Here is a 26,216-nt window from a genome sequence, read left to right as displayed (position 1 = left end):
AACAAGATCCTTGAACATTTTATTAATTCACAAAACAAATCCATACTGTACAACCAGTAACGACGGGAAGTCTAGCAAACAATAAATCCGGAAGTATTTAAAAAAAACAAAATCACTAAACGTGGTAGGTGTTTTTAGGCATTGCACACAATGCGCCACAGCATACAAGGGGTTTTCTCCCAAAGGCGAAGATCCACAGGATTAAGGTTCCAATGAGATGAGCGAAAACAGTTTCATACTAATTCGCAATATCCACCGCAATTGCCAGCAGATGCATCCGTTTCGGCTTTCTCACTGAGATTTATTCCCTTAGCAATATTCTGTTCCCATAATCCCGGAGTCTGGAGAATCTGAAATAAACTTACTTCATCAAATCAACAGGTACGGTAAATAAATTATGGTGTTGCAACTCACTGAAGCTATACAAACGCAAACAAATGAAGGCAGGCAACACAAATGGAGAGCAACAGAAGCACAAATTCAAACACTGCATTTGCAGACAACCGCAGCACTGATAGACATCAGCATCGATAAAAGATCTGAGTGTATTCGCCCAGCAAGAAGTATGCACAAGAAAAGTACAAACGGTATATAATTCTATTTCAAGCTAAATTATCAATCAGAAAATACTCATTACAGTTCGGCTTGCTTACTTTCTCGACCAGCTCTTCGAAGGCGGCGACCACTCCATCTGCCGTACGAGCACTGCATTCTATGAAGAGCATCGAATGTTTGCGTGCAAATTTCAGCCCGTCTTCTCGTGTGATAACTCGCTCCGTCCTTTGGTCAATCTTGTTGGCAACCAACATTTCACCTAAATCCATGAGTTATAAAGTTAAGTAAATTTCAACAAATATAAACGCACAATACTCGAAACACACCATGCGATAATTATTTAATTTGTGTAACACAAATACGGTAAATCAAAGCGAACAATGTTCCGTTATTTTCGTTACTGAAAGTCTGAAACCTTTAGATCCCGAAAACAGAAACAACCTCTGCAGCAGTACAGCTTACAGTGTATGTTAGAGAAAATTGCTCTTTCATTTTGCATTCCACTTGCAAATAGACCTATGCATCGATATATTAAAAAAATAAAAAGAAAAATAAATACAATTTTTCTATGCCGTACCATCCCAGGCTTATTCGCATACGAGTCCACCTCGCCTAACCACATTTCCAGTTTCTGAAAGGAGCTTTTGGATGTGACATCATACACTAAAATGAAAAAAAATCATCCAATAATTACGAACGAAACAGGCATTATGGATTGAGCAATGTAATTCAACAGAACCCTACAGTTTCGTAATACGTGGCATCAATCGTAATGATTTCTGTGCAAGTTTGCACAATAAAAAAATCTGATGGAATACACACCCAGAATAACCCCTTGGGCACCTCGATAATAGCTCGGCGTTAAGGTCCGAAATCTTTCCTGCCCAGCTGTATCCTGCAAACAGAAAACACTACTCGTTAGTCGTGCCAGATCAGTAAGAGTTTCAGACAAGTTCCCGCTAATTACCGACAACGTCTTACCCAGATAGCCAATTTGACTACGTTGCCGTTAAAATTGAGATTTTTGACTTTGAAATCCACACCAATCGTAGCAGCCAATTCAGGATCGAAGGTATCATCCGCAAATCGAAGCAATAAACTAGAATACGTAGATTAGTACCGTACACAAAGAATATCACATCATGCATGTACATTCCAAAACAATAACACACCACGGGCAAACTAAATCTTCGGTTATTCATTATTGGTATGAGGATAATGAAGTAAATAACTTAAGCACAAAATATAAACTGTTAAATTTAATTTAATTCTTCGATCTTTCTGATTGCAGTAATGAGTTATGACTTATGAGTACTTAAGTACCTGGATTTCCCAACTCCAGATTCCCCGATTATGAGAAGCTTCAACGTCGTAATGGGTGTTGTATCCATAATTCTCCGACAAGTATGGAAAATATACAGTAATTATTGTCTCTAAAATACACCGATAGAAATCAGCTGATTGATAAGGTCGGTTCCTAGCTTGTCGACGATGGTTATGCAAGCAAGTGCATCGCGGCTTCGATAGACTCGGAACTTTAGACTTGTGTTTTTCTACGCGACTGCAAAGTGCAAACTCCTGTCTCCTACGTGCGCGAACCAGTTGCCAGACTGGCCGCTGCTGACTACAGAACTCGCAAAAAAATCTGCCGATTGAGGGAATCGAACCCACAACCTCTATACTCTAAGGCCGAGAGAGGCACCACTAGGCTATCGGCGTACAGCAGAATATCGTAAGATATTCTCCGTACAGCCGGCAACCTAACGAACAGAGCCACGCTCCTAACACAGTAGTCAGGTAAATACTTCGCTGTGGCGGCTGGTCTGCGTCAAGCCAAGTTGAGCAAATAGTTCTTCTTTTGCAGAAAATTTTGTTGCTGTTTTGAGTTCTGTCTTTGTCTTTTTAAGTAATTTATGAAATTATTCTGTTGATCATCTTTAATCAAACGGCTCTCAGAAAGTTGGATGGATCTTTAATCAAACGGCTCTCAGAAAGTTGGATGTGGTACTCGCGTAAGCATTTCTTTACCGCACTGTTTTACATTTGCACATATTCATTTGCGCGATCTGTCACGTTGAGGCAGGATTATGACGATCGTCACCGTAACGTTTTGCAAGCTAGAATGGGATTACAAAAAACGAAGTAAGTAATAAATAATGTGCTTAATGCAGTACAGCCAGTATTCATTCTTATAGTTACTCTGTACTAGTATGTGACGTATAAAAGGCTTACTGGCCTACCCTAAAGAGTAAAGACTAAGTGCTTGAGAAAGAATTGCGCGAGGAAACACTAAAAGCAGGTAGAAGAGCGGCATCTTTTTTACTTTATTTTTTTCAATGACATCAGCTCACGGAAAGTCAGCATTGTTTAGTTACAATTTCCAAACGATGTCGGCATCCCAGATCACCAATCCTGCATCAACCCATTCCCTACAAAAAAATAATGAGCAACAAGAAATTAAGCAACATTCCACTGCAGCAATAATTTTGCGGGTAGATTGTTAGGCATGAAAAGAGGAAGCAGACAGTAATTCCCGTTTGGTTAGCTCGTTTAATGCTTGAGATAGCCTTGACTAGCCTTTCATGAAGAGGTAGCTGAGAGAGTAAAATATAAAATAATAGTAAGGAAAAACGCTTTATGCCGTAATTTAATTTGCATAATGAAGAAATTTTGTTGCAGTTCCAAAAAAATAGGCGATTTTTTAGAATTTGCAAACAGTGATATTTTTTAACTTTTCTAGTCAAGCTTATTTTTAAATGTTTTTGCTTACTGTTTTACACTGTAAAAAGCTGCAGTTTTTGCGCAGAATAACGTACATGTTTTGGGAATGGCGCAGTATCAGTTTTGTGTCATCCCGAATATCCTGGAGATGTTGATGGAAGTCTCCATCTGGCAAATCAGATGGCGAAAGCGTCATGAAGTACATGTTGTACGTTAGGCCGTGCTGCCGGTTCAGGAGAGCTCCAAATTCCCTCCGATAAAATCGTGCCAGTAATCGTGGCACTGGCGCCGGCATGCCCAGTTTTTGTTCGAACCACTGGGCTGGGGTCCAATTTCGCCATTCTGTCTGCGGTGGAAGAAGTCGCGCTTCTACAACATCAGGAAATAAATGTAGGTTTTTTTCATTTACGTTGGTTTGAAAATGTCCATCGACCAGTGCAGAAAGGAAGTAATTAATGTAAGTTTAGTATTGAATGTTTATTAAATTCAATGTACAGCAATATATGATAATTACCTTTATTCAAGGTTTAATTTCAAAATAGACAAATCAGCGAGATTCGCAGCCATGAGTTTTTAAAGCAGCTTTTTCAGCAAGCTGTCGAACGCCGCTAACTTACCAACCTCCATCCGTAACAGTACATATGACTGACGCGGCTCAACGATATGATCCCTGATCATTTTGAACGACTAAATATTTTTACACCTAAATTAAAAAAACGACAGATTGATACCTTCGAATAATTTAAGCTTAAATTAAAAAAAAGACAGATTTTCGTATCGCTTTGATGAAACTTTCCGGTTTGATGGGGGACCAGAAGTATTGGTTAATGGAAGGCAGTGGCCCCGTGCATGGACGGTAGCGCCGCCACTGTTGCTGAAAAGTCAGTGCCTGCAACAGGTGGCATCCCAGTATCCTTCCGGCATTACATCCTGCAGTGCAAAACATCGCCAGCAACAAATTCTCCCCACGAGTTTTATTCAGCGAGAAATTAAACAAAATGTTCAAAAATACTAGTAACTTATGTCAAAAAATAACCATAATTACAAAAAAATAACCCCTAATATTTACAACAAAAAACCTGACCTAAAGATCAATCATCTCATGTAGTCCGTATTCTGCTCCGTGTACCCTTGGTGTGATCAACTGGTATTGTTCTTTGGCAAGATCCCACACTTTGGTCCAATTATACCGGCACACCGGCCAGGAACAGCTGCACATGTTCCCGGGTTGAATATTCCAGCAACATTCCAAATTTCTAAATAAATTTCTTACAGCCTAAACGTGTATAATATCCCGGAGCGCATCGTGCTTCTTCGTTATCCATGTCTGCAAATATAGATATACAGAGTACAGTTTTTGCAGCATATCCAAGCTTTCTTCCACGTCTAGAGTATCCTACCTTTTCCATCGGTTAAAAAAACGATAACAATTTGACACTGTGCCCGTCTATCTCTCTCTCTTTTTGTGTTATAAAAAGTGAAATTAATTAGTAGTATTATAAAAAGTGAAATTTTTGTAAACTTAATATACTGCTTTGCTTCAGTTTGGGATGTAGAATTGTTTCTCCTTCCCGTTAGTAATGAGCGTGTAGACGGAGCCCCACTAGTAACGTATGAGAAAATGTTCGATTTCTTCTAATGTAGCATCCACACCGGCAACACCGATAGTTCTATACGAAATAACGCAGATTATTATAAAATCGTATTATCTTTGTATGCCATACTCGTATAAATCGTATATATCTTACACAAACTCAGAAATCGACAGCAGCAGCCTTTATCGTACAATACATACGTGTCCACTGATACTTGCTTCATAAGAAGTTTACTGAAAAGCCAAGTAAATCTGAAACATTTATAAAATTGTTAAATTAACTGATCAGAAACTGATTACAAAATTGTTAATTAATTGATTACAAATTGATCACGAAAAAAATGTAAATTTTTTGCATTTCTTTATTGCGTAAAATGGTTGTTGATTTGTGCTCTCTTCTAATCGGCAGTGGTGCTTATAAGTTTGACACATCGCACTACGATCTTTTCTTACTTTCCCGTTATTTTGCTGACAGCCGACACCGCATACGTTATGGCCACCCCCAATCCCCAAAGCGTCCACATACGGAGCGGTCCACAATCCCGGCCAGTCCATGGTACGCTCAGCCAGATCCGTGAAGTACGGTTTCATGTTGTTGATCAGATCTTCCCCATCGGTCAGGCGCATCATCACACCATTATTGGAGCACGACAGATTTCCGGGAAAGACTTCGCCCTCATCAACAGTCAAAAAACTGAAAATCCGTGCCTGCAAAACATTGTAAACTGTGTTCCAGTTTTAACAGGGTAATTCCATATGCAGTATTAAAAAGGCGGAAAAATTCAGGTTCAGATTGTTCACTGTCTTCGTGTATATATTATTTCTTTCAAACTGTTTACGATATTTTATTGCTTCATCCTTGTGTACAAATAACTCATGTTCTCACAGTGTACGTAGGCATCAGTATTTTATTGTCGCACATACCCTTGGTGTGATCAGCTGGTTTTGTTCTTTGGCAAGATCCCACACTTTGGTCCAATTATAACGGCACACCGGGCCCGGAACATCTGCACGTTATCCCAATGTAAATATTTCGGTAGCTTTATACGTTCTAAATAAATTTCGTACAGCCTGAACGTGTATAGTATCCCGGCGGGCATCGTACTTCTTCGTTATCAATGTCTAAAAAATATGAAAGGCTTTTATAATATTGCCAATATTACGCTCACGTCTGGTGTACCAGATCGCACCTTTTCCATCGGTTACAAAAACAAAAATAATACTTTGGCAATGCGCCCGTCCAGGCGACTTGAGAAGTTCCAAAGCCGTTCGAAAACCAATTCTGAAAACAATATTATTATTATTAAGGGAATTTATTAGTTGGCTAATCACCGTAGATACGTAAAATATTTGTAATTTGCTGGTGGTATGACGCACCGTTTTTTTAACAGTGCGGGCAACTTCCAGTAAAAAAAATGAAAAAATTCGTTGTAATTTTTACCATGTACTTCCGTACCATTTAACATAGATTTATGACATCTACTGATCTACAGCTCAACTGCATTTGCCATTACTCTACTATATGTGCACGCAAAACCGATAGCATCCCGATATCACCAAGTCCACCAAAATGCGTTTATAGCTCATGGTTGGTTGCATTATTAACATTGAGCTTACAGGACAAATTTCGTGTACACGAAACGAAAGCCAAACAACTGTTGAGTGTGTTCGAATTTCGGTTTGGTCATTTCGAGACGAATTAAACGATTACTCACGTTCCCACTGAATCCCAATAGCTTTCCCTTGCGCAAACATTCTTAACAGCACCTGCAGAAAACGGCCGGTTTGTTTGCCGGTAAATGGTAAGTACTCGAATAACAAACACTGTGCAGCACTTTTCCATCACACACATACCTTGCTTGGTTAATGTGTTAAATGTTAGGGTACCCTTATAGGCACCTCCTAAAACCCCCGTAAATTATAGGCACCCCTTTTCGCACCGTGTTTATTATAGGCACCCTTTTTTAATTAATACTATATACAACAGATTCCATCATTGACTCATTCACTGTTCTCAGATAATAAATAATAACACATTTTCATTCCGATAATAAAAATAATAATACATCAGGCTTCCAGCCGATAATAAAACGATTTGTCAAATCAGCCAACGTAGAGCGAATTAGTACCGCGTCTTCTGCTGTGACCATAAGGTCAGCTTTCGTGTTAGTCAGGTCATTCATTGCCCTCTTCCTGGCCGTTTAGGGTACCGTTAGATTTTATCAGCTTTTAAGACTTCTGTCAAACAAGCCTATCGAGCCGCGGCTTTGGGAGTACTGTGTTCGCGCCTCGCGGGCAAGGCTCCAGAAATCAGTTCAACAATACAGGAAGTACTAGGAACACACCATAGGGCCGCACTGATTTGACCCCGCCAACTGAAGCTGGACAACTGGAAATACTGCCGTGACCGGCCTCTGTTCGCTACAGTACAGCATGTACAGCTGGAGCTGGACATGCGGCGACAGCGGGGCATCCCTTTTTCGTATTCTCAATGGTGCACACATTCGTAAAAAAACTTTTTGTACTTACTCCGGGGAAGGCTCCAGAGCTTCTCCTTCTCCTATCACACGAAAATGTCGATGATGCTTCAGGTCGTCGACATTTTCGAGTGACGCGAATACTAGAATATATGAATAATATTTTATTACGTTTACATAATATGTAATACTATATGCAATATCAATTCAAAATGGGTGCCTATAACGGTTTCCTAAATGTTAATCACAGTCACCGCCACTGATTTGGCAATATCGAATTTTTGTCCGATCATTGAGGCACTGTAAAATGGAAATAAAAAGGTCACCCCACTGGAGCCACTGCCGGCAGCATCAAGCCGCGCTGCAATGCTTTAAAAGGAAAATCGCCAACGTCCAGCGGCATTCTCTAACACATCGTCTCAACGCCGGATGTGGTAAACTTGGCCAGCGGTATTGATTTTTATGTCAGTGAAATAATACACTTTCTACCTGATTAGAAAACCGGTGAAATGGGGAAACTGACAGCCGTGCTTTTTACCTGCAGTCCAGAACTATCAAAACGTCTTTCGGTCCGCTTGTGGCAGCAGTATACCTGTTGAGAAACCAGCATAACGTATCTTCATGACAAAGTTTATGGACAGTTATTGGTGCACAATACACGGGTCAGCTAAATTCCAGTTCAACCTCCACTTTAATAATAATAGTGTCAAATTTACATCCAGGTATTTTTCTCCAAATCTTAACCAAAGTGCACTTAATATCTATAAAACCGACTTATGAAAACATAACTATGTGCATGCAAAAATTTTAAACTAAATCATCACGCACTGGGACGCCGATTTTGGTTATTACACAAAATTAGGAAAATGTCTCCTAAATTCTAAGTTACATAACCACTTCTTAAATAATGCAAAAGCACACAATTAAATGCACAAAATTATTGGATTAATGGTGTAAACTATATAGTCGTCATTCATTTTAGAAAAAGCCAGATCTGGACGTAGTAGAGTGGCACCATAACCGTATCATCCGAATCTTAATAATTGGGTGTCTCAATAAAAGTGCCGAAACTGTTGATATTAAAATAAATCCTTATTTTTAATTCCAGTGGTTCATTAATTTAATATTAGTATAAGCAATCACGAATTAAGCTGAATAATAGATTTGGACTGCATACAGCATCCGCCAACACTTCAAATTCCAAGCAATTATCCCAAATCAATATATTATGATGATTTGTATGGGTCATTATCGGGAATAGAATTGTAGGCTGTCATCAAAAATTGTGTGCTTGGAATGAAGGAAATGCGTCATTAATTTCGCTGCAGACCAGTGAAGCAATAAAAAAGCGTCGCCTCAAAAACGTTAGGCAACTCCAGTTGATAAGCTCTCACGATATGCCACTAACCGAACTGCTCATGCAAAAGGGCACCTATCCCATTTTATTCCTGTCTATCAAAAACGTTGCCTTGTTTGATCAACACAACATAATTTGCATTTTATTCCATGCCGTCCGGGTTAAACGTCAATAATCCATAAAGACTGCAGTTTTCCAGAAGTACGTAAACAAAGTAAACAAAAGCTGCGAGATATCACCAAACCGGCATTGTTATTAAGCAACCACGCGAAAACGTTTATTTCAAGAGAAAACAACGAGTAAAATATTCAGTATTGTAGATCACTCCATCCTTTCCTAAAAGCACAATTTTAAGAAGATATCCACTCATTTTTAGTATATGTTCATCCAGTTTTAACTTAAGCCGATTCCAAACACCAATTTTAAAACAATCAAAAAATCACCGAAGAAGCGCCAATGGCAATTAAATGATCATCAGTAACTAACAAAAACTTTCTTTTGGTTGCATGGGAACCCTATACACTTCAAGATTTCCGTAGAGTTAAGATCAACATATATTTCAGTTCAAATCTTTACGCCTCGTTTGCGTAATAAAGAAATGCTCCTGAATGAAAAGCCTGCATGTTGTGAGTCCGTTTATACGCCATCCAAATGGCTTTGACAGTGTATAAACAGATACAAATTGACTTTAACCGGCTCTGTCACATTATATATTCAGCAGGCATCCCGAGCGGCAGGCCGATTATAACATGGAGCGTAATCGGTTTTATTGGATCATATTGCCGTTCACATATAACCGCCAGCGGCCTACAAACATTTTCTACCTCGGGTAAATTTATCCGCACGTCTATACCCCAAAGGTCAACATTTCCTCCATTTCCCCTCTCCTGTAACGTCGCTGTAATGCCCCCAATCCACCCGGGAGTGCTCTCATCAGCACACGCACTGTTCACCTCAAATTCCCAACAGACATTTTTTCCAGCTTTCAACTTAATCACTTGTGTCAGCGAAAAAAAATGGGCTGCTGCTGCGCACCAAGGAAAAACGATACCATTAGACCGGAGCGGAGTTTGATGAAAATACGCGACGCGTAGCGTTGGGAAGTTTGCAGCGGGATAACTATGGATGCCGACAGTCGGTGTCGTGTAAAGTGCTGATAATATTACCGGCTGCTTCTAATTTGCCTCCTTTTCAGGCGCTCGAACCAGGCCGATGCAGATATATCGGCGTAGTATATTAAGCAAATGGAATTGTCGACGCCAGTTTATTGACTAAACACTCACGCTCTGCTTGGCGTACTTCTTAAATTATTATGGCGCATATTACCGGGAGGCGACCATTGCCCAACTTACCATGGACGAATTCTTGGATCATAATCGTTATAAAATCCTGCAAAATTCATATCCCATTCGCGACCGGGATATAATCGGATCAAGCCCACGTTCGTACCGAAATACTGCCATCTGCAAGATTGCACATAACAGGGTCATTCCCAGGAATCAAACAATACAAAATGTTGTACTGCCAGTAAACTCAGTGTATTGGGTACAACCGTACAAGTAAGTATAATTATATCTATCAATGGTGTAAATAATACAAAATTATTGCAAATTTTCGGCCGACAACATCTATGCAACCGAAAACTTATTAGATTGCAGTCATTGCATAGCTGCTGCAAAACAAACCTCAAGACTGCAGACACTTAGCATAATAAAAATAAAGCACTGTACCGAGTACGACTGACAAGAATGCGCATCCATTCGCGAAAAAAATATCAAGATCAATACCAACAGGCAACAATAACCCTAAAACATGCACGTATGCGCACTACTGCACAAGTGCCGAGCTTATAACTTCCCTTGATAAATTTTTACAGCTACACTGCACTACATTTCTCTTGCAAGTTGCATTTAACCCGTAACTATTGCACTGGCTAAGAAAAAGTTATAATAAAGTGTACTAAGTATATTTTCCCAAACTAACTCATTTCATTCCAGCTTTGCCCGGTTTATTCTGCAGATATTTCTTTGATTACTAAAAAGGATTGGAATTTCCACAGCGAGTGTGATTTTGTTACCGTATAAACTGATCTGATTTGCGATTCTGCCGGAACACCCCATCCAGCTCAACACTGTAATAGACGGCATCGATGATTTCCTCGCTATCTCGAGGGACTTGGTCGGGGATCTTAACAGTGCGGTAATCGTGATTGACTTCCTGTTTGAAATAACTACAAACAACAAGTGAATTAGTTAATTAAGCTAATCGAGAGATTCTCAGCGCGGACAATCGAACAGAAGAGAGAGGGAGCAACGGCTCTCCCTTGTCTATATATCGTCATGACCAATACAAAACATTTACATCGGAACCGATATGGTGGTAACAACCGGCAATTTCTCCCGTTTCCTACATAACATTTTGTCTGCCGGCGCGGTCGTAATCGCCCCGGTGTACACGGCATCGATCGTACCCATGATGACCGTTATTATCGACACATAACAACCGTTTCCCGACGACTACTTACGGACTGATCTTTTTGGGTAATACGGTATGCGGTATGTCGGAGTCACGATATAAATTCAACGGCATATCCCGTAAGCGTTTGTAGCGGATGGTGGTGTTCTCGAACTTGGAGCGCAGATAGTCATCGTGCAGCTTAATGGCGTGGCTGGCAATCCGCTACGGAAATGAAAAACGCCATTTCATCTCAGCGATCAGATGAGTGTGTATGTGTATATATATGCCAATGTGTCGTCAGATCGAAAAGGGCACATTTTCTCATTTCCTCTAGTATTAATACGCCGGCACATATATGCGCACCTTGGCTGCCACCTCTTTCCGGCGGAGATAATCCTTTAAGCTGGTCTCCACGTTGTTCATCAGGGAATCGCCGTCCTTCTGCTCGAATGTGTAGTTGGCTGAATCGAACAGGGCCTGGGTCTTATCGCGACCGATGCCCAAATTGGCCAGCTGCAATGATATACATAAGAGAGGTGTAAGTTTAACGATGCCATCCATTCCACCAAACGGCTGCGCCTCACAAACGCCCCGGCTGAGTACACTTGATAAAAAAAACTCATTTTGCCTAGCGACTGCGCTCTTCGGGCCCCGTTACATGCATGCATCCCGTGCCGGAAGTTCTACCATTAAATTAAATTAAACAAGCTACCATTAAATTAATCTGTAAACGGCAATCAGTTCCTCCGACAGTTAACGCGCGTACAATCGAAAGAAAACACACGGGACATGATGGTAGTTTTAAACACTAATAGACAGTTCGCTTCCGACACGGATGATGCTTTTAAAAAAAACTGGATCGAAATGCTGGTCAGTGGATAAATTTGATTACTACAAAAAATTTTCCGGAATCAAAACGACACACGTTAAGATCCTCTATATAGTCTCCTTCATAAGCACTACGGTATTACGCAGAATCCAGTAATTGTTGACGCGGATATGCGATCAACACATTACACTGGTAATAAAGCAGCTTACGCACCACTCAGATTATTATTAATTATTATTAATTATACCGTACACTTACATACGTTTAGTAACATTTTGCATATTGTTATATTAAAAATAAATAGATGGTTTGACAAGTATACGAAACAACTTACCCTTATCAATAACAATTAACAATCGATAGAATTATTAGTGAAGTTACAACAGCAGCTGCTACAACACCCTTAACCAGCAAATAATATTCTAGGTTACAACAAAAACACTTCGGATATGCCGGATTAAAAAAAACACTTCGGATATTCGGATTAATTATATATATCATCTTTTCTTATGACGTTATACAAGTGCGTCTGCGCGCACAGTAATTCCATCGCTCTGCATGCCATCGCTCTACGATGCCGTATGCGTTTATTATTATTTACATACAAATATTACTACGCGGTTTAAATGCGTTCTGCTTATATAGTGGTCAGAACGGCTAGGCCAAAAAAATTAGCAGAAAGCAAAAACGGCGGAAAATTTGTCGGACCGAAGAGTTTACATAGTAGGCTTTTGCATTCCCGTCCAAACGAACGTTACAGTACTTGATATTGTCCTGAACTGCAAAACGCAAATAATAAACCATAGCTGACTCAAATATCTTTTCACTACGGCGTTGTGTTACACTAAAACAACGAACGCTCGAAACCCGAAATTCGAACTGGTGCTGCGGTGCACCGCTGAAAATTATTTTTAACAAATAATCAATCATTATGTTTTTTTAAGAATTCATCTGACTTATGTCAAACCTGGGAATTTTGGAGCTGGCTTTGCGACGATGGTCTTCAGTTGAGCCGAACGATGGTTAATCCGTTGATTTAACAATAATTTGACCTAGTACTTTGTCGTAAAAAATTAAACAAATGGAATACCAGTACTTTCACAACGCGAAAGCCAACTTCGTTTAATTATTACTTGCAATTTATTAAAATACTAAAAATCGAGAAATCGAAAATCAAGAACCGAAAAACCCCCGGTTTCTGAGTGCATGGCGTGGCGGGTACAGCGAATAATATACTATGCGCTCTAATATTACCCAATCAACGATGATTAACTGTTAATGCAGGGACACAGCTCGCTCACACACAAGCATTCCCAAAGTATACATAGAGGAAGACAAGCAACTTATAAGACCCGATGACAGTCCATGTACTTGCTGTCGTCACCCAGCTGGAGTATGACGTTACGCGCCATGCGGCAGCACCTGTATCAAAAGTGTTAAATCTGTCCCGTAACATAAGCGCCATGTTCAGCCATATATAAAATTTTATATGCAAATTTATCAAGTTCTCTAAGTCTCTTACTTACAGAAACATCTTACTGAAACTCTTACTTACAGAAATTTATAGTTGTGTTTCGAAGATGTATCAAAATTTGCAGTTTTCAGTTTCGCATAACGAAAGCCAAAACAGTGGCTGCTTCGAAATTCGAAAATCAATTACGCTTTACTAACAATACGTTTGGGTATATATTTATGTCTGGAGTATATCTTTATGTCTACCATCAAAATGATTTTTGGATCAGCAACTGAGTTTTAGATTAGTAAATAGTAAGTAAGGTAGCAGAAAGCTGTAGTAGCACATCACTAAAAAATTCCCATAAACCACTGGTCGGAAAATTGAGCTTATATTTAACTTTCATGGATCATTCAATCTATCCACCACCTTTTGCATTTGGGTGTCGAAGATTTGAGTGTCACGAATCACAGGAATTTCAGAACTAGAGGCGATCTTCTCAAAACGCGCTGCAGTTTAACTACCGTGGTTGCCTTTCTCTCAAGCAAAATTCGTTCTAAATTTTCAGTTTTGCCGCACTCCAAGGGTAACAAAATATAAACAAATCTGTTGCCTTAGGCATCTAGCGGTATCCTTATACCCTTTGGACTGCACTTCTGGGTAAGGGCAGCGGACCGCCAGCGGTATAACTGTCGGCGTGCCTAAACTGCAGGACGCCCTCCTTCGCGAGGTCGCCGGTTTTTTTCCCATTTTCTGAACAAGAATTCAATAGACTTTGCCGTTGCGATGCCGCAGGAAGCACCTTCGGAAGGGAAGGCATCGATGGAGCGAGTCGTGACAATGTTTGAAAAATAATTCATTCAACCAGAAAATCAAAAATGATTTTAAGCGCTTGAAATTAAGCTTAATTTTATGCCATTTCCAGAGTGCTTTGTGGACAAAAACTGAAATTCAACGGCTAGACCAACTTGCACAACGCCTAGTAGGGGAGCAGATTGTGTTTTCGTCCAAACATAGGGCTGGCCGAAAAAAATTATGGCGGCCATTGAATACGAGTACTGTTTTTATATATGGAGCGCGCTTATCTTGCCAGTGTGCAATGCACACGGTGCATTCCGAATTTCCGATGCATTATTACGTGCATGATGTGCTGAATGCATTCGGAAACATTATTCTGCTGTTTGTTAACACCATTATGTGATGTTTCTTTTGTGAATTGTTAACCTGTTTTTGTTTTTGATCATCAACGATTAAGTCTGTACTTATTTTTACAATAAAATGCTCCCAGCTCCTGCACGCACTACTTCTAATCATTGTTGTGTACATACATTATATTTTATGTTTGATTTGCAGCATGCCCTTGCTAATAAATTCCGCAAAAATAGCCACGCGGAGCGCATCCGATAAATATATATACGAACATAAAATTTACCGATTTTGCTTATTGTTAATGTTTTGTGCACCCACGTTTCGAGGCATCTTTATTCGCGTTTCAGGCTGCTTTTGTTAGCGATGAAAAAAGTCATGTCGGTACTCAAGATGTTTTTACCACTTCCTTTTTTCTGGACACTGTTGTCTGTTTGATCAAAAGGTCAGTTTACCCACTTTCGTTTTGTACACCGCTATTGTAGCACGCACAGTATCAGTCGCATTTTTTGGCGTTTTCGTTTTTAGGGATCCCGATGGACACTACATGCCAATAAAATGGATGGCCGCATCACGGATAATTGTTTGTCATGTTTGCACGTTTGTATTAATTACGAACTAACAGCTCCATAACATCGAGAACAAAGTAACAGCGAAGCTACGCAAAAAATCAAAAAATAGAAATTAGGAGGAATTAACATTGTAAATGCACTTGTCGATATAACTAGCCACTAGAGAATGTACCTAAGCCACATCGCAACAATATTATTGCTGCATGAAATTATATGGTTGGAGTTAACATGAACTTATTACACTACGGCATCAATGAAGTCTTGCAGTTCACTGTTAGAGCTTCCACCCGGTGCAACGGCCTTTCGAATCTTATCCTTCCGTTGCAGCGCTGACTTCCGTGCCGCATCACTCTCATATCCAACGCGCCGAACAGCTCCGGCAATTTTATCGCAGGTGATGTTCTTTTTTTCTTCATCATTATCAGCGTGCTCGCGGCGAAGCAAAGACTCTCCCAAACCTATCTCTTCAATCCACAACGAATTCTCCAGTTGATCCCCAAAAATCGGCCAACCGACAATCGGCTTGCCGTTGAACATACTCTCAATAACGCCGTTCCATCCGCAGTGGCTGACGAAAACCGCTATCGCTCGATGGGCCAAAATCAGCTTTTGCGGCGCCCAGTGCAGAAACAGCCCTGGTGCTTCCGGATTGTCAAAGTGCGTATCGATGCCGACGCGTACTTCACCGGGCAGAATGGATTGCTGATGCTGGCGGATCGAGAAGATGAATGGCTTTTTCAGCTCCTGCAGAGCCTTAGCAATCTCCACAATACGACTCTCGTTGGGTACGACCACAGAGCCAAACGACACGTACACCACAGAATTGTCTGCTTGACGGTCCAGCCAACGCGTGACCTTTTGTCCCAGTTCGGCATGGCTAGGATTTTTATCGTCCTTCTCTTCCGGCATAAACGGTCCAACGCAGTAATACTCCATGTTGCTCATACGCGAATCCTGTTTTATCTCGTCGATAAAATGCTGTTCAATTTCCCGGAACGAATTGGTAAGGATCCCGTTACCGGTTGACAAGAACGGGTTAATGCCTAAGCACATCTCCTTCATACTGTAATTTGACCGATGGCCGGTTGTGGGCCTTGCGACTCGGGACGGATAAAATCGAAACTTTCCATGTCGTTCTTCTCGATTACCGGTGTGCGCTCGGTAATATACAGAATAGTGCGGAACGGTCCAATGGATGAACAGTTTAGAAAATAGTAGGGCAGTTTACGATCCACACACCCGACTACACCGGCAGCAATAAAAATATCCGCCACCAACGCATTAACCGGCACTTTTATACCGTAGCGTTCTTCACCGTCTGCGGGCGGCTGTCCAGCGACAGGGAGACCTTTAATCAGTTTCTGCATTGCCGGGATGCCGTGGTCTTTGAACCCTACAAAAGACATGTAGCAGACGATATCCTCTGATTCATTTTCCGCGATGCCGTCCTCCAGTCCGACAACGTGGATAGATTTCTCATCTTCCGGTGTAATCTCTTGCTTCTTGCGAATATGTTCCACGGCGGCTTTGCAGATGACGAAGGTGACTTTGTGTTGACGAGATGCCAGCTTACTCGCCAATCCTACCATGGGGATGGTGTGCCCGTAGCCCGGGACAGAGACTAGGAGAAAATGTTTTTGCTCCTTTTGGGCCATGGTTAATTGGTAGTACTACAAATTTGTACTAAAACCAAGTTGTTGTTCTGGCTTCGTTGAGAATTCTTTAGCGTAATAAATTTCTGACCGCCAGCAGGAATTATACCGGCAAAGCGTGGATAAAATAAATATTCTGTACGATCGAAAGAAAACTTCAAAGTGATCACCAGTCAACCCGCACGATAAAGGTGCCTGTGTAATGATAAGACATGGTACCCAATTCGTAACTATGTCCGAAGATGGATATGTAAAATAAATTATACTATATATATAGTATGTGGATATCCAACATGCAAAACTTACACAATGTCATAAGGTAATACGATCCACTGCAAATGCACGAGCTGTGACTACCCTAGGGTGTACTTATACTTTGTACCGCGCGAATACTGGAGCAAGTTTTGAATTCGTTTCACAAAAGCGGATAAACCAGGCTGCTTGTTTGCTTTATATAGGAGAACTATGGAAATTTGCAATACCCAGCAGTTTGAAAAAAAATGCTGTCAGCTATTCTACAGAACAGGTTTTAAACCACTACTGTACCGATAGAAGTACCTGTAGAGTCACAAAACAGCATGGTACTTATCAGACTGACCATGAGTCGTCAGAATTAGCAAGGAGACATATTTCGCTGAGATTAACAATAAAATATGGCGTATCATAAAAACCAGTATTATTATCTTGCATTGTAGCGTACGGATAATGGACATAATAGAAGAATGATATTTAGGAGTATACTACAGTTATTTTTATATACAATAATACAGTAATACTATACATACTATACATACAATAATACAATAATACAAAAATAATACAATAATACAATAATAATACAATAATACTTTGTAGTTATCTGGCAGCCGCCTAAATTTTATTACGGATTATTTTTATACGAATTAAAATGCATTATTATTTATAATGCAGACAGATCGGAAAAAGTGTAAGAATAAACTGTTGATTGCTGACATGAAGCCAGAAGCTGCAGTTAAAATAGTTATCCATTGCGAAAATTGTAAAATTTTGCAATACTGGTGAAATATATATAATAAACTCAACTTTGACCCGCATTCCGTTAGCAGTAGCGATAAACTGGTTGATGGACAAACAGAGACCTTTCATGATATGGCTGATCGCCGGTTGCGGGCCTTCCGATTCCGGTGGAACGACATCAAAGCTCTCCATGTCGACTTCTTCGGATATAGTACGTACTCTGCTTAAGGTGTTCTGTTCTGTTTCTGCGTTGCTTCCGAATTGTTTATAGCAGCGACATTTTATTAGCGGTACCGTAAAGTTTATAAAAGTGTGCGAATTACATCAACGTTAAATTTCAGGCACGCGTATACGACAATGATAATATGCAATTTTTTGTCTGTTAATAGTTAATATTAATGATACTCTAATATGAAATAGAGAAGTTTTTTTTAAAATAATCGAAGCTCGCGCAGCGTGCGTTTATCTCCAGTTATGTAGTGAGTACTGACAGCTCGATAACATCGAGAATAATTATGTAACAGGGAAGCAACGCAAAAAAATATCCGTAGAAAGTATAGTAATTTAATTGGAGTTGGCAAACGGCATTACACTACGGCATCAGTAAAGTCTTGCAATTCACTGTTAGAGCTTCCACCCGGTGCAACGGCCTTTCGAATCTTATCCTTCGATCCATTGCAGCGCTGACTTCCGTGCCGCATCACTCTCATATCCAACGCGCCGAACAGCTGCGACAATTTTATCGCTCGTGATGTTCTTTTTCTCCTCATCATTATCAGCGTGCTCGCGGCGAAGCAATGACTCCCCCAAAAACATCTCTTCAATCCACAATGAATTCTCTATCTGATCCCCAAAAATCGGCCAACCAACAATTGGCTTGCCGTTGAACAGACTCTCGATAGTGCTGTTCCATCCGCAATGGCTAACAAAAACCGCCGTGGCTCGATGGGCCAAAATTAGCTTTTGTGGTGCCCAGTGCAGAAATAGTCCTGGTGCTTCCGGGTTGTCCAAGTGGGTATCGATGCCGACGTGTACGTCACCTGGCAGAATGGATTGCTGATGTTGGCGGATGGAGAAAATAAACGGCTTCTTCAATGCCTGCAGAGCCTTAGCTATCTCCACGATACGGCTCTCGTTGGGAACGACCACAGAGCCAAACGACACATACACCACTGAATTGTCAGGTTGACGGTCCAGCCAACGCGTGACCTTTTGTCCCAGTTCGGCATGGCTGGGATTTTTATCATCCTTCTCTTCCGGCATAAACGGTCCAACGCAGTAATACTCCATGTTTCTCATACGCGAATCCTGTTTGATCTCATCGATGAAACGCTGCTCAATTTCCCGGAAAGAATTGATAAGGATTCCGTTGCCGGTAGACAAGAATTGATTAATGGCTAAACGCATCCCCTTCATCATTTGACCGATGGCCGGTTGCGGACCTTCCGACTCAGGGCGGACAGTCTCAAAACTTTCCAAGTCGTTCTTCTCGGTTACCGGTGTGCGCTCGGTGACATACAGCATACTGCGGAACGGTCCGATAGCCGAGCAGTTCAGAAAATAGTAGGGCAGTTTTCGTTCAACACATCCGACTAAACTGGCTGCAATGAAAATATTCGCCACCAACGCATTAACCGGCACTTTTATACCGTAGCGTTCTTCACCATCTGCTGGCGGCTGTCTAGCGACAGGGAGACCTTTAATCAGCTTTTGCATTGCCGGCACACCATTGTCTTTGAATCCTTAGAAAGATGTGTAGCTGACGATATCCTCTGATTCATTCTCCGGGATGCCGTCCTCCAGTCCGACAACATGGATGGTTTTCTCATCTTCCGTAGTAATCTCTTGCTTCTTGCGAATATGTTCCACGGCGGATTTGCAGATGACGAAGGTGACTTTGTGTTGGCGAGATGCCAGCTTACTCGCCAATCCTTATACCATGGGGATAGTGTGCCCGTAGCCCGGGACAGAGACTAGGAGAAAATGTTTTTGCTCCTTTTGGGCCATTGTGAATTGGTAACACTAGTAAGAAACAAAAAAACAATGGAAACTAGTTCGTCAAACTGGTTGGCTAACTTTGTAAAGAAATCTAGCGAAATAAATTTCTTACCGTCAGGAGGAACCAAACCGGCAAAGCGTGGAAGAAGAAATGTACCGTCTTGGACCATTTTGGACGCTATGTACCGGGCCATTTCCCTTAAACGCGCTAACCAATCAATCAGAGAAATTGTTACAAACTGCGATCAAATAAAGCGCCTGTGTAATGATAAGATGCCTAATCCAGCTGCAATAGTATGCGCTCTACATAGATCTGCAAATGCATCGTACGTAACGGACCCGGGTTTAGCGCTTACCTTTAATTAATTGGGTGCAGATTGTGGCATGCCGCATGACGGTTATCTTTCCGTGTTTCTCGGAATGATTAACACTTCGTTGACTAGCGTGGTTAAGTACTCTCACCAGAGTTGGCCTTATTAATTCAGTAACTAATTTCAAAAAAATATTTTTACAGCAGTTTTTGGGCTGTGTGAGTGAAAAAGCGTCTAGTTTTCGCTGGTGCTGTTTTTGACACAACCAGTGCAGCCGGAAGTCCAGGATAGAGATGGTGGAAGTCACCATCCCTTCGGGACATGTACGTTCAAATGGTCACACCGTTCAAATGCGTGAATGTATGATATCGAAAAAATCAGGCCATGTACTGGATACTATTAGTAACTTACTGGCCGATTTTGAGCATCATATGAGGCTCCGATCGCTTACAAAAAAATGAGGCGCATTGGGACGTTTGGGAAGACTGCCCAATGATGCCGCTGTTCGACTGAAAGGTATACATGTATGCGCGCAGGCGTACTCAGCGTACACCCTCGCTTGGCAGTCTGTCGCGTTTTGTTGTTGCGCGCCCGCCTACGCGTGGCGAAACCGTAGTGTTCTCAGCGCCACCGCACGGTGTGGCAGCTACGTGCGCTTGCTGTAGCCAGCAGTGCAGAGTTGCCCTTGGGGAATTTCTATCGAAATTCAGTCTTGGATAAAAAGTTCTCGCAGTCACGTCTTTTTTTCGCTTTTCCATAGCGTTAGACGATTAGCATTGCCAGATCTGTTTGGTAGACGGAATTACGTCAATTCCGATTCTACGACGTGAACCTTCTCAGGTTCCCGTCTCATACATGGAAAACGACCAGAGCAGCTAACAAACAGGCGCGCGCATACCGCTAGGGCACTTTGATTAAAGGTTGAATCCGGGTCAGCTTAGACTAAGCAAAGACAATGGATGCGAGCCTGCGATCAATTAGCAGATAAGCAGAGCAGCCCATCAAAAGCATTCTTTCTCGTCAGTAAATCTGGCGCACGTGCAAATATATTTCTTTTGTCTCAGTGGTCAGTGTTATTGGCCAAATCTCATTAAAACAAAAAGAACGACTGGTCAGAAGATCTTACTGACCAATGGGATGCTTCTGGTGACTTCCACCAAGAAAGTCAGCCTCGTTGCTCAAAACTGCTAGTCAACGAAGTGTTAAATTAGCAAAGTCATAATTGTCTGATACTATTACCGAATTCTAGATACCAGAGAATTCCACGTAACTGCATCCAAAGATATGTAGGACTATGTAGATACCCAACATGCCAAATTCCACATCATGATGCAATACGATGCACAGCAAATTCATAAACGTGCACTGTGTACAGTGTACTGGTACTATGTACAGTGTACTATAGTACTATAGTACTATAGTACAGTGTACTGGTACTATGTACAGTGTACATAGTACCAGTGTACATAGTACTGGTACTATGTACAGTGTACATAGGACAGTGTACTGGTACTATGTACAGTGTACATAGTATAGTACTATAGTGTACTGGTACAGTGTACAGTGTACAGTGTGTACAGTGTAGTACAGTGTACTGGTACTATGTACAGTGTACATAGTATAGTACTATAGTACAGTGTACTGGTACTATAGTACAGTGTACTGGTACTATGTACCGCGTGAATTCTGGAACATGTTGAGTTCGTTCCACAAAAAAAACGATAAGCCAGACTGCATTTTAGTTTCTTGTTCTCTTTTCATTGCGTTTCAGACTGCACTTTAGTTTCTTGTTCTTTCTTGTTCTCTTTTCTTTGTTCTCTTCTTTTTCTATAGGAGGACGATGGGAAGTGCAATACGCAACAGTCTGGAAAAAAATTATTTATGAAAACAGATGTGCTTTCAACATAATTCTAACAACTATGCAGAACAGGTTGTAAAGTTGCAAACTGTACCGGCTACAGCTGCTGCAGTCATAAAACAACTGCATGGAATCGGACCATTTAGTGTAGAAATGTTTCACTCACAAATTGTCAGATTAAATTTTAAAATATCCACATTTCACATGTATACCGTAGGTAGGTCACACTATATATGGCTATATATGCACCAGTTATCAATTAGTACGTGTGCATATGCTGACAATTTGTCAGCATGTCAGCATATCATTTATTGATAATGAAATTCGTTGACTAGCGTGGTTACTCACACCAGAGCTGGCCTTATTAATTCAGTAACTAACTTCAAAAAAATATTTTTACAGCAATTTTTGGGCTGTGTGAGTGAAAAAATGTCTAGTTTCGTTTGCTGCTGTTTTCGGCACAGTCAATGCAGCCGGAAGTCCAGGATAGAGATGGTGGAAGTCACCATCTTTTTGGGATATGCACGTTCAAATGGTCACACCGTTCAACTGCGTGAATGTATGATATCGAAAAAATCAGGCCATGTACTGGATACTATTAGTAACCAACTGGTCGATTTTGAGCGACATTTGAGGCTCCGATCGCTTACAAAAAAATGAGGCGCATTGGGAAGTTTGGGAAGACTGCCCAATGATGCCGCTGTTCGACTGAAAGGCATACAAACTTGTCCGGTAATTTCTGTCGTAAAGGTACAGATTGCGCATATTTAGCGCGAAGTTTGCGCTATAGCGATTGCCACTACACTACGTTTGGCGTAACACGCAAATTTGAGTATTTCGCTGTTTTGAACCGGCAGAAATTACCGGACAAGCTTGTACATGGAAAACAACCGGAGCAGCTAACAATCAGGCGCGCGCATACCGCTAGGGCAATAAAAGGCACTCTGATTCAAGGTTGAATCGTAGTGCATATGAAGGAGACTTTACACGCGTAATACGCGGCTTCATATGCACTACGGTTGAATCCGGGTCAGCTTGGACTAAGCAAAGACAATGGATGCGAGCCTGCGATCAATTAAGTCCAGGCGAAAGGCGTGGCTAGTGTGGTCACGTGAAAAGCGACAGCAGCGCCACGGCGTTTCAGAGGGTAGCCGCAAATTCAAGTGCATAGCCACCAGACTTGGGCCGCCTTTTGCAGGAGCGGGAAAAGTCTCCAGCCGTTCCGCGCCCCTCCCTTTTTGGAGGGCGGGGCAGGTGGAAGTTGAGTTTGGAGGGACGGGGCGGGGAGGAAAAAAGTGTGAGCGGGCGGAAGCGGGATTATTTCAAAGGCGGGCGGAGATCAAGCATAAAATAAAAGTTAACATCATTTACTGAAATATTTTCACTATTTTTATAGAATTTCTAACGGTTTTTGCGGCGAATTGCTTGCTGGCTCTTGCAAGTTAGCAACTAACCAATGGTGGTCTTTGAACAGACATTTCTGAAAAAGAACACACGGAAAAAAATTAAAAAATGAAAAGCACTGAAAATTTTTTTCACAATTTTGGCGGGCGGGTGGCGGGAAATTAAAATATGGCGGGCGGAAGTGGGAAATTTTTTTGTTACGGCGGGGCGGAGCGGGGCGGAAAATTTTAGCCAGAGCGGGGCGGGCGGAAAGCGGAGATGTCGTTGGCGGCCCAAGTCTGCTAGCCACAGGCTAGCTAAAACCATGGCTTGCAGTTTGATATGTAGTGTTGCCCATAAAAAAACTTAAATTTTCGGAACTTCATGTTATTATCGTTTTGATTTGCATCGTGTATCTAAACTGTGATAGCATACTACAAAAAGAACAACAGAAATCTGAATTCTTATCGTTCTTTACAGGGTCAAATTTGAACAGATAATAAGTTTTGCTTGATCCTAATTTACCTGTTTTGTGCATAATTTTATTGTCAATAATGTGATTTATGCTAGACTGTGATTTATGCGGAAACAAGTAAGTTATCAAATAAATTACCGCAAGTTTAAATTCGAGTGTTAACGCTGCAATATCGTGTTATCGTGTTATCAAATCGTGTTATCAAATATTGAAATTATTTCGCGTTTTTGGAGAGTACATTTTCTAGGCGTCAAATCGCTTGTACGGTTAAAATTATTTGTCCAAACATGCGCAATCTTCGGATTCATCTTTGACGCTGTATGCATTCAAAACTGCGGATTTTACTTTTGTATCTACCAGTGAAAATACTAGAGTAGTGATGTTAGTTAAAATATACTTTATAGAGTACACTGTATACAACATTACCTCGAACCATATTAAATTTTAATATCCTGAATGTAAGCCATGCGCTATAAAGAACTATAATGGTTATATATGCATTAATTATCTACTGTACATGTTATATGCCAAAACACACTTATGAACAGGTTGCAGTTAGTAATTTTCATGATGTTATTGTTGTTTATTTAATTTGCGACAGAGCATCAACAAAATTCTGTTGTCTGCCGTGCCACAAAGACAAACGGGCACCGTATTCAGAACTTATCGCTAGCAAACAGTTTACAAGCACAATACGTGCTTCATCATTGCAGTGCCTGTGTGTCTGAAAATATCCGCCCGGAAATGAGTGCTGCTGTATGGTGGTGCATATATAAGCGTTTAACTACAGATCGTGGGCCACAACAGCCACGTTGTGCTTTTCAGAGTCGAAGACAGTATGCAGATTGGACATGTGTGAGTCACTGACCTGGCCATTTTTTGTGCATCTGTCATACCTGAAATTTTTTGTGGTATTAGTTTGATAGAGAATTTAAAGCTGCACAACTTTTTTCTCTGTATTTTTGCTTTACAGCGCAATACAAAGCGTACACAGGCCAAAATTTGCTTGGACATCGCACATTTCCCGTAGACGTCCATGTTATAGAAACTGCTGCAACCCTCTGAAATCGCTCGAAAGAGGCAGACCATATCACACCTCATTAGGGTTCTGCCTGAACCTAATTAGCAGATAAGCAGAACATCCCATCAAAAGCGTTCTTTCTTCGCCAGTAAATCTGGCGCACGTGCTAATGAATTTCTTTTGTCTCAGTGATCAGTGTTATTGGCGAAATCTCATTAAAACAAAAAGTACGACTGGTTAGAAGATCTTACGGGCCAATGGAATGCTTCTGGTGACCCACCAAGAAAGTCAGCCGCGTTGCTCAAAACTGCTAGTCAACGAAGTGTTAAAACAGCTGCATTGATTCTTGTAGGATAAATTCATAATCATACTTTGGTTACCGCCATAATTTTATTACAGTACATACTTATGGGTTGATTTATGTAATTCAGATTGAAACCATTATAGCGTACGCTGGTTTATATGAAGCCGCAAAAATTAGAAAATATTTATCGATTGCCGATTTTGAAAATTCACTCGAAATTGTGCATTACTGGAAACTGGAAAGGAGCCGTTTTCCATGACACTAGACACAGTGGACAGTGTACACCAATAGAGGCTTTGAGCAGAAAACACCATAACCATACCTTAACCATCCCTTATCGTGTAGTTGGACGACCGCCATCGAGGTAGCAGTGTACAAAGTACTCAGCGAAGGCGCATAGCTGACTCTGGGTCCCTTAAGATTTAATTTGTTTTCTCGCACTGCGTGAAACGATCTCTTTCCAAAAAATTACATTTACATTCAAAAATGTTTTCTCTATTCAAAAATTGTATATCTGGGGACGTTAAATTGGGCAGGTGTGATGAATACGCGCAACTGCCGCCTGATTGTGCGTGCCTTGCTAGTTAAAAGGTAACGCACGCGTTCGTCCCTCGTATGGGAACATTGCGATAATTGGACAGAATCGCTTAGCCTAACAACCAATAGAAATTGCGAAACACCGGATCCCACTGGGCTGCAATGCAGTGTCAAATGATATGGAACTCCATGCCTGCATTAATGTAATGCGACCAAGGAAACTAAAAACTTGTGAAAATTTGCAAACACAAATTATGTGGCTTCGATTTGCCGACAGGCTGCAAAACTAAAAAATAATTTTAGAAAATCATCTCGTTGAAGAACCCTAAACACAACAACAGAAGAGACCAACTGAATAAATTAATTGATACCAGAATCAAAACGAATTTGTGCTAGGTCTGCTGTCTCGTTTAAAAAATTGAGACATTTAGTAGCGTCTAATTACGGTTTTAGCAGTATTAAGTGATGACCATAGAAAACGCTACCTATCCTCTTTAAGTAAATATGTGACCTTGCTTCT

The 26,216-nt window shown here is 41.0% G+C and overlaps 3 protein-coding genes, 2 long non-coding RNA genes and 1 pseudogene across 13 annotated transcripts; 2 read left to right on the top strand and 4 right to left on the bottom strand.

Annotated features, from left to right (window-relative positions):
• Nucleotides 1-15: 15 nt before the first annotated feature.
• Nucleotides 16-2,953, bottom strand: LOC129587424 (ras-related protein Rab-18-like). Of its 2 annotated transcripts, none has more exons than XR_008690359.1 (6): nucleotides 1,879-2,162; nucleotides 1,537-1,654; nucleotides 1,378-1,450; nucleotides 1,133-1,218; nucleotides 654-814; nucleotides 16-350 (listed from the first exon to the last, which is right to left on the bottom strand). XR_008690359.1 is itself a non-coding variant. In XM_055481165.1 (6 exons), exons 1-6 carry the CDS (start codon nucleotides 1,944-1,946, stop codon nucleotides 234-236), a joined length of 624 nt encoding a protein of 207 aa, XP_055337140.1. In that variant the 5' UTR covers nucleotides 1,947-2,953; the 3' UTR covers nucleotides 16-233. The 2 variants fall into 2 exon arrangements, 1 of the variants encoding a protein (XP_055337140.1); XM_055481165.1 differs by having other exon boundaries at nucleotides 654-824; nucleotides 1,142-1,218; nucleotides 1,879-2,953.
• Nucleotides 2,428-5,942, top strand: LOC129587426 (uncharacterized). Of its 2 annotated transcripts, XR_008690364.1 has the most exons (5): nucleotides 2,428-2,567; nucleotides 2,639-2,697; nucleotides 5,346-5,426; nucleotides 5,492-5,616; nucleotides 5,831-5,942. It is a non-coding gene; the product is annotated as an uncharacterized LOC129587426 (long non-coding RNA). The 2 variants fall into 2 exon arrangements; XR_008690363.1 differs by having other exon boundaries at nucleotides 5,346-5,616.
• LOC129587423 (uncharacterized) lies at nucleotides 4,070-13,203 on the bottom strand. Of its 5 annotated transcripts, XR_008690358.1 has the most exons (12): nucleotides 11,525-11,809; nucleotides 11,229-11,383; nucleotides 10,782-10,934; nucleotides 10,057-10,167; nucleotides 7,886-7,939; nucleotides 6,061-6,152; nucleotides 5,939-5,992; nucleotides 5,795-5,877; nucleotides 5,324-5,578; nucleotides 4,550-4,603; nucleotides 4,361-4,487; nucleotides 4,070-4,206 (listed from the first exon to the last, which is right to left on the bottom strand). XR_008690358.1 is itself a non-coding variant. In XM_055481163.1 (10 exons), exons 1-10 carry the CDS (start codon nucleotides 11,720-11,722, stop codon nucleotides 4,553-4,555), a joined length of 1,206 nt encoding a protein of 401 aa, XP_055337138.1. In that variant the 5' UTR covers nucleotides 11,723-11,809; the 3' UTR covers nucleotides 4,470-4,552. The 5 variants fall into 5 exon arrangements, 4 of the variants coding, with proteins under 4 accessions (XP_055337138.1, XP_055337137.1, XP_055337139.1 ...); XM_055481163.1 differs by lacking the exon at nucleotides 4,070-4,206 and having other exon boundaries at nucleotides 4,470-4,603; XM_055481162.1 differs by lacking the exons at nucleotides 4,070-4,206; nucleotides 4,361-4,487; nucleotides 4,550-4,603 and adding an exon at nucleotides 4,631-4,946.
• Nucleotides 9,246-11,929, top strand: LOC129587425 (uncharacterized). Of its 3 annotated transcripts, none has more exons than XR_008690361.1 (5): nucleotides 9,246-9,838; nucleotides 9,900-10,263; nucleotides 10,724-10,903; nucleotides 10,985-11,430; nucleotides 11,496-11,929. It is a non-coding gene; the product is annotated as an uncharacterized LOC129587425 (long non-coding RNA). The 3 variants fall into 3 exon arrangements; XR_008690362.1 differs by having other exon boundaries at nucleotides 9,246-10,263; nucleotides 10,985-11,252; nucleotides 11,313-11,430; XR_008690360.1 differs by having other exon boundaries at nucleotides 9,246-10,263.
• A 1,988-nt stretch (nucleotides 13,204-15,191) lies between the features above and the next one.
• On the bottom strand, nucleotides 15,192-17,222 carry LOC129587465 (uncharacterized; annotated as a pseudogene).
• Nucleotides 17,223-18,262: 1,040 nt separating this feature from the next.
• Nucleotides 18,263-20,055, bottom strand: LOC129587464 (uncharacterized). The gene is made up of 2 exons (XM_055481222.1): nucleotides 19,920-20,055; nucleotides 18,263-19,831 (listed from the first exon to the last, which is right to left on the bottom strand). Exon 2 carries the CDS (start codon nucleotides 19,523-19,525, stop codon nucleotides 18,470-18,472), a length of 1,056 nt encoding a protein of 351 aa, XP_055337197.1. The 5' UTR covers nucleotides 19,526-19,831; nucleotides 19,920-20,055; the 3' UTR covers nucleotides 18,263-18,469.
• Between the last annotated feature and the right edge of the window lie 6,161 nt (nucleotides 20,056-26,216).

Source organism: Paramacrobiotus metropolitanus, unplaced genomic scaffold, assembly GCF_019649055.1.
Source record: "Paramacrobiotus metropolitanus isolate TYO unplaced genomic scaffold, Prichtersi_v1.0 Parri_scaffold0000025, whole genome shotgun sequence".
Classification (NCBI taxonomy): domain Eukaryota; kingdom Metazoa; phylum Tardigrada; class Eutardigrada; order Parachela; family Macrobiotidae; genus Paramacrobiotus; species Paramacrobiotus metropolitanus.
This window is presented reverse-complemented; position numbering and strand designations above follow the sequence as displayed.

Coding starts and splice junctions, on each gene's coding strand:
- LOC129587424 (XM_055481165.1), bottom strand. CDS start 1,946: ATGGATACAACACCCATTACGACGTTGAAGCTTCTCATAATCGGGGAA. Junction 1,451..1,536: donor TAGTCAAATTGGCTATCTGG/GTAAGACGTTGT, acceptor TTCTGTTTGCAG/GATACAGCTGGGCAGGAAAG. Junction 351..653: donor TCGAAGAGCTGGTCGAGAAA/GTAAGCAAGCCG, acceptor AGTTTATTTCAG/ATTCTCCAGACTCCGGGATT.
- LOC129587423 (XM_055481160.1), bottom strand. CDS start 11,722: ATGGATGGCATCGTTAAACTTACACCTCTCTTATGTATATCATTGCAG. Junction 11,384..11,524: donor GGAAAGAGGTGGCAGCCAAG/GTGCGCATATAT, acceptor TCATTTCCGTAG/CGGATTGCCAGCCACGCCAT. Junction 10,168..10,781: donor AAATCAGATCAGTTTATACG/GTAACAAAATCA, acceptor GCAATCTTGCAG/ATGGCAGTATTTCGGTACGA.
- LOC129587464 (XM_055481222.1), bottom strand. CDS start 19,525: ATGCAAAAGCTGATTAAAGGTCTCCCTGTCGCTAGACAGCCGCCAGCA.